The 7,553-nt window shown below is 46.2% G+C and overlaps 1 protein-coding gene across 1 annotated transcript in view; it reads left to right on the top strand.

Annotated features, from left to right (window-relative positions):
- Garnl3 (GTPase activating Rap/RanGAP domain-like 3) overlaps positions 1–7,553 on the top strand; it is a gene marked incomplete at its 5' end in the record, with an annotated part of 142,495 nt that continues 134,942 nt past the window's right edge. The window contains 1 exon segment of the mRNA XM_005382431.2: positions 1–57. Within this exon segment, the coding sequence (XP_005382488.2) occupies positions 1–57 (57 nt within the window).

The raw sequence follows: 7,553 nt of genomic DNA, 5'->3' as shown, positions 1-7,553 counted from the left end.
CCTGCGGCAGAAGAGGGCGGCGCTGCGGCGCAGGGGGTGCAGCTTCGAGAGCCCCAGGTACCGCGGCCGGGGAGGGGTGCGTGCGGCCGGGAGGGGCGGGAGCGGGGATGCGGCCACGTGGGGGTGGCGGTCCGAGGGCCCCGCGCGTGGTGAGGCCGCGAAACAGGAGGGGCCTCCCGGCGGGAGGGCCCGGGGTCCCAGCAGCAGCCACCAGACGCCTCGGCCCCGGGGGCAGGCCAGGCACCGGCCGCTCGCGGGTCTTGGGCCGTGGAGAACGTGCCCTGCCCGGTTCTTCTCAGGCTCAAGGACAAGGTCGGGGAGAAGCCCCTGAAGTCTGCCCCTCCGCCACCCTTGCTCGCGCCCCGGGTGCCGCACACCTGCTGCCTCCGGCCCCGCCCATCGCTGCCCACCCCCTCCGTGCAGCGCCCCTGGGCCCCTCCGGGAGGACGCTTCCTTCGGCTGAGGGCGCCAGCGCCCTTCCCTCCCGTACCCTCCTTAGCAGACGCCCTCCTGAGCGACCAGGGCTCCCACTGTGCAGCCCTGCCTCAGACACACCCTCCCTCTGCCGGCCGGCCGGCCTGGAACTTGGGGTGCGTCCTCCTGCTTCCCCGGTCACTCCGCTTGGCCCTACCTTTAGGACCCACCCCCTTGCTCAGCACCCAAACGGCCCCTAACCAGACTTCCTAAACCCACAGCCCAACTGGCCCTTGAAGGGGTCTCCTACAGCTCTGTGGCACACCCTGGAGGAGCTCTCCATTGCCCACAGCAGTGATGGGGGCTGGGGTGGGGAAGGAATGATGAGGACGTGGGACTTCAGCCCCCAGTGAAGCGGAAAAGGAGGTTCTCTTGCTAAAGCCTTAATATAAGGTGAGACCCTTGATCGGACCCTTTTCCAGCTTCACTCCTTGGCATTCTCTGCCCACCCTTGGTGCTCCAGCAGTTCCGATTTGAGTGCAAGAACGCTGAGGACAGGGACCCCAGCTGTGCCCACACCAGGCCCACTACAGACATTTACTGTGTGCAAATGAACAAATGTCCGGCTGCTGTTGATTCCTCCCTTGTGCTGTTTCTTATCCATGCCCTTACTCCTGTCATGCTCTTCTGTACATAGATGGTCCTGAGATTTCCGCTTTGGGGAGCACCTCTTTCCTTCCACCCCGGCTGAGCTCTGTGTATCTGTCAGCTCCTCCCCATTTCACTGTGTAGTGAGCTGGGTGGTCTGTCTCCCCTGCTAGACTAGGAGAACGACAGATTCAGTCCCTGTCTTCATGGGGCTTCCACACTTGCGGTGCGCAAGTCGCACTTGCAGCTGGTGCGTGAAGCGTGAGGACAGGTATACCAGGAGATGGAGAGAACCAGCAGCTGGGTCCCTCAGGCCCGCGACAGTGTCTAGGGTCATGCTGTTCTGTAACCCACGCCATCTGATTCCAGAGCCCTTAGCACCTGTTGAAGTTGAACGCTTGTCACTGTCGCTAGATCAACTAAGGAACTGAATTTTAAAATTTTATTTCACTTTTAGTGTAAGTAACTGCCTATAACTGATGTTTGCCATAGCGGACAGTGACAGTTTAGAAAAGTCTTCCTTTAGTCTTCCTCAGAATTCCCACTTGTGTTCCCACCCTCTCCTTTGTGTTCCTGGCCTCATGCCTGAAAGCCTAAGTGACTTCTTGGGCTCCAAGGTATTTGTTCTCCATTTGAGAGGCCATGACATCTTAACAAGCCTTCAGATAATGATTGCCAGCTTTTCTGATCATAAAATATGATTTTGTGGGAGGAAGTTTGAAAACCTGAGAAAGACATAAAGAGGCTAATTACATTTTTATTGACACATAGTCCCACCAAGTATCATCTGGTCTTTTTCTTCCACGTGAATGCATGTATTTAAATTAACGTTTTAAACTTGCTCTTTCTCTTAATATGCTCCAAGAAAATTAAATTGCTTTATGTTGTTCTCTCGTATGGGTGTATTACAACCGTTTCCCAAAAATCAGACCTAGCTGGAAAATAATTAGCCTCGAAACCTGGAGATCAGAAATGCCAGCCCCAATCAGCCTGTCCTTGCCTTACCTGCCTTATAGAGTAGCCACCGGGCAGGAGTCTGCACACTCAATCCTCAGTTAGTGTACCTCGCGTGTAGGGCCTTTGAGAATCTGGCTTACCCACAAATACCCAGTCACCTTGTCGGCGTGGTGGGGGACACATTCTCAGTTTGGTGACTCTCTTGTTTAAATATCCTGTGCCAGCTCTGATAACCAGCATAGAGCAGAGCAAATTAATGGATGTTGAAAGAGCAAGGAATGGCCCGAGCATTGGGCATCCAGGGAGATGGCAGGGAGAAAGAACAGCAAGGAGACTGGAGCCATCAGACAAGGCACTTAGGCTTTTAGACAACTTTCCCTGTGTTCACCGTGATTAGTAGAAGACATAGCAGATGGTATTCAAGAAGAAGGGCGTGGAGCGGGACAGACATCAGTTGTAGTTTCTGCATTTTCACTCACTACCATGTGGGTACTTGGGCAAGTTGCTTAACCCCTCTGAGCCTTTGTTAACTCATTTGTAAAATGACCTGTCTGGCAGTGATGATGCAAGATTTTGTGGGGATACTGCAGCTGGGTACCAGGACTTTCACACTGAGCTATATCCCTAGCTTTTTTTTTTTTTTTTTTTTTTTTTTGGTTTTTTTTCTCCGGTACCGGGAACCGAACTCACGACCTTGCACTTGCCAGGCAGGCGCTTTGCTGCTGAGCTAAATCCCCAGCCCCTTTTTTTTTTTAAATTTTAAAGAGAGAGTGGGTCCCACTAAGTCACTGAGTTGCCAGGCTGAACTCAACTTCAGCCTCCCAGAGTGCTCATTTTACAGGCATACACACTATGCCTGGCTTGATGCAAGCTTTAAATGAACTAACTTACACAAAGTGCTAAACAGTGCTAGCCAGATGTAGTGGCACACGCCTGTAATCCCAGCACTGGGGAGGCTGAGGCAGGAGGATTGCTTCGAGTTTGAAGCCAGCCAGGGCTACGAAGTGAGTTCAAGGCTAGCTTGAACTGCATACTGAACCCATCTCAAAAAGACAAAAATAAAATAAAAACAATGCTTGCATGAAGTATGATTAAATAGTAGCTACTGTGGACAAAAGATCACTTTTCTCTACCCTTCCTAACACCCCAGCCTGGTTCATTCTGTCTTTTTCTCCGCTGCCTCACTTTGTTGCATTGTTGGGGTGCAGGCTGAGAAGGAAAGGGTGAAGAGGATAGTAGATACCTAGGGCACTAGTAGGACTGGTCAGAAAGCTTTGGGGGACGTGTAGAAGTGAGCAGTACAGAAACACCTATTCTTTGTGAAAGAGGGTAATAGAAAGGTGCTCCGCATTCTGAGAAATGCATCTGTTGGCTTTTGTGCATCATGGTGATCAAAAAATATAGTCAGTGAACGTGGGTTCTTTTAAATTATTCTTCAGCTGCTGAACGCTCCCTTGCCTGAACCACATGTGCACCATTGGCAGGGTTACATATCAGCAGGAGTGAGTGTGCCAGGCAAATCCGAAAGACCAAAGAACTCAACCCGGAATGGAACTTCAGACATTGCCTAGGTTAGCCTCTCAGGCAGTGGTTCTCCAAGCGGTTCTCCACTGGCCCTGCAGTGTCAGAATTCCCTGGGAACTGTTAGAAATGCAGATGCCCAATTTTATGAGGCTACTCACTCAGAATCTGGGGCAGGGCTCTGGGGCTGGTGTTTGACAGCCAGTGTTGCACTCATCTAGCAGTGATCCACATTAGGAGGACCTATGTCAGGGTGTTTAGAATTTGTATTCCTAACAGAGGTTCAAGGAACATAATTTTTTTTTTGTCTTTTTGAGACAGGGTTTCACTGTGCACTTCAGGCTGGCTTTGAACTCACTTTGTAGCTGAGGCTGGTCTCAAACTCACAGTGATCCTCCTGCCTCAGCCTTCCAAGCAGGAACATAACTTTTAAAACCACTCTTCTTGAGAGATGCAGGAATCTTTTGTGTCCTCACCTTTATAGCTGATCATCCAGCTTTTGTGTGTGTCCCATTTCAGATCAGGGAGCCCGTAATAAGCAAGTAAACCTTTTCGTTAGAGAGCATCACTGTTATCTTCCTAAAAGTGAAGTTGGAGCTTGTTTCATGGTCCTTGCGACCATCGCTCATGATTCTGCTGCCTTAGCCCCTGCAGTACCGATGCCTGGGGTTTGGGTCCTGGGGAGAGTTGGCAGCTTAGATGGAAGGCTGTAGCATCAGGGTCAGGTGTTTCTTGCTTCTGGCTACCTAGCTGTAAACATCATTAAACAGTCTCCAACAGGTACATCCAGGACTACTAATGCAGCATCGCCATTCTAATTGGCTGGTATCTGTGCCTTACCAGTAGTTAAAAATTTCAAAAAACGTTGTCAGAATCTATAAATGACAAGCAGAAAAGAATTATTGGTTCATGCAGCTGCAGCATGCTGGGTAGGTCAAGCTGTGGGGGCAGATAGGTCAGCGTGCTTAAATGATGTCATCAGTCGTTTTCTGGGTTGGCTTTATGCTCATAGAGTTAACAAGTTAACTGCTACAGTTTTACTTCCTATTCTAGCGGAAAGATAGGGCTTCTTAGCAGTCCTAGCACATGTCCCAAGGTTGACATTCATTGGCTGTCTTGGGGTCTCTGGTCATTTCTGCACTAGCACTTTCGTTCAGAAGGGGATGAAGTATGTTAATGGGCCGCCCCTGGGGCATGCACTCAACCTAGAACTGAGAGGTTAAATGATTTCCATTTATAGAGCCCAAGAGGCTGTGATGACCACCAGAAGAACGTATGGACACTGGGTGGATTTAAAAAACTAAAGTGCCATTAGGTCAGGGTTGCTTTTCCAAAATAAAGTCACAGGATTGGGATTGCTGTATTTCTTTTCATCTCTAGTTGTCAAAGATTAACTTAGTTAAGTGGTGAACTTCTGGATGCTAAGTTTAGCCACATCTGCTGCAGAGCCCTGCCACAGAAGATTTTGAGTGACAAGAGGAAAACATATTTTCTTCTTTCCCAAATATTGCTCCATACACGATGACGTCCTTATTAGTAATGCATGGATCCCACGCCTTTGGAGAACAAATTTGGTGCCAAGACAAATGCTTTCTTGTTCCTTAATGTTGCTTTCCAGGCCAAGATCGGTTTCAAAAAGAGCAGTTATCCATTATGCATGCGGTTGCCTTCTTTCCCTCTTCCTTCTGTTTTTTCCTATGCTTGGATCTTATTCTTGTTGTTGTTTTCCAGGAGGCTTCTGTTTTTCAGGTAGTTTTGGAAACAAGTATTCTAATGTCAACTGTCTTCCTAGGTTTCGTTCCTCCATATTATGTCGGTCTTCTTTTTGTTTGCATCGGGCCCTTAAGTATTTAATCATAAATAAATCTGCTGCTGTCAGTTGTCTTTTAGAAAAGCAGCCGTCTTCCTGGGAAAGACTATTAAAAGCTGTCTTGTGTTGGGCTGACATAATGGGCTCCTAGGGCCAGCAGAAGGAAATTAATTTTCATATTATGTCTGTTCTCCTAAGATCGGGGTAGAAACAACTTTTATTATTCACTAAGATTTTGAATTAATGCAAACCAGCTTCCTTTCTTGGAAGAAGACAATAGTCAAATTAGTTTTGCTTTAAAAGGTTAAGATGAGAAATTACATTTGGTCATCCGGTTTCCAGAGCTGGAAGATCTGAAGAGAGATGAAGTCTGACAAAGAACACTGTAGGAAAATTACACATTTTAGCTTCTGCAGTGAGACTCACTGCTATTTTTTCGGGGTGGGGGGTTGTAAGATTTTAAAACAGCATGAAGAGATACACAAATACGGAAAATGCAGAGATGTGGGAGAATAAAAACCACACGTCTGGTTGTTTCTAAAACTAGGTTCTACGAGAACAGTAAGCAGGTAAGAGCTGGCATTGAAGTGTGACCGACTAGAGATTTGTGTAGGTTTATAATCACTGTAGGATTGCTCTTTGCTTGGGCCATTTAGACTTCTATAGTAGAACACCTTATTAGTAATTTATAATCAACAGAAATTTACTCACAGTTCTGAAAGCTGGAAAGTCAAAGACCAAGGCATCAGCAGATTTAGTATCTCTTGAGGGCCTCCTCCTCTTAGATGGTACTTTCTAGAAGTCTCCTGGCATGACAGAAGGCTGGACAAGGCTAGAGAGCACCTTTGGGTGCCTTTATACTGCCGTTAGGCCCATTGGTGAGGGTGGAGCCCTCCTGACCTAAGCACTTCCCAAAGGCCTCACCTCCTAATGTTGTCAGATTTGGGGTTCAGTTTCAACAAACGAGTTTTGGGGGATATAAACATTCAGACTATGGCACTTATAAAAATGAAAACACAAAGCCCATTAGGAGTTTGTCAGTACAATGCTAATCCTCTGTTAGAAAGGCTAATGTCTGTGCTTCTGATTTGGGACAATATCTAGGATGTATGTAAAGGTTAAGTGAGAAGGAGTCACATACTTCTGGTAATAGCAAGTGTTATGGTTTGTGTCTAGATATCCCCCCCAAACCTCAGTTAGTCATGGAGGGTGGGCTTTTCAGAGGTAGCTGAATCTAGAGTTTGTGACTGATTCATGTTGCAATGCTGGGATTAAAGGTGTGCGTGCTACACCTGCCCTAGGGCAGGTAGCCTGCATACAATATAAGGGACAGAAAGAGACTTGTGTTCTTCCCCATCCTCATTGCTTTTGCTGTCTTCTGCCACCATGAACTATTGCCCCTCTGCCATGTGCCGCCCTGCCTTGGAGCCAGCCAATTATGGACTGAAAATCTACGAACTGTGAATTAAATAAACCTTTCCTCCTTTAACTTTAGGCATCAAGTATTTTGCCTCAGCAACAAGAAAAAAGTGACTAAGCAAGTGTATAAAATTAAAAATTAATATGTAACTTAAAAATTACATATTTAATTTAAAATTTTCAGTGGCCATGTTTTAAAGAGAGAGGTAAATGAAATTAATTTGAATAGTTTAACATAGTGTATCTAAAATATTTTCATTTCAACAGGTAATTAACATTAAAAATTATCAAGATGGTCACTTTTTCCAGTAATGTCTTTAAAATCTAGTGTGTGCTCCCAGCCCACCTCAGTTCAGGCCTCCATGTTGTCAGTGAGCTGGACGATGCAGATGTGGAAAATGAAAGCAATACATCAAGTTTCTGTTTTATTTTTATCTATAATGTGGCTGTGAACCATAGTGACATAGGGAAAGGTTAGAAAGTCAGAACAAAGAAAAAAATAAAATTAAAAAAAAATCAGAACAAAAGGGATATTGGAGACACTAGGAAAAGGGCATCAGTAATTAGGAAGTTTAACTGATTTGGTGAACTTTGGTTCACTGTAGGTATAAATCCCAAGTGGCTTTGACACTGAGACATGAAGGTGAAACCATTGTGTCAGGGTTATATGATGTGATTGAAAATGTTTCTATTTTAAGGAAATAAGATTAGCATAGTTTTTGGAAAAAAAAAAAAAAGAATTTCTGTATTTATTTTAAATGTTACTGGCGGGTCAAACAAAATG

The sequence above is a fragment of the Chinchilla lanigera genome, unplaced genomic scaffold (assembly GCF_000276665.1).
Source record: "Chinchilla lanigera isolate Chin_1 unplaced genomic scaffold, ChiLan1.0 scaffold00018, whole genome shotgun sequence".
Taxonomy (NCBI): domain Eukaryota; kingdom Metazoa; phylum Chordata; class Mammalia; order Rodentia; family Chinchillidae; genus Chinchilla; species Chinchilla lanigera.
Note: the sequence above shows the minus strand (reverse complement) of the source record. Positions and strands in the feature narration are given on the sequence as shown.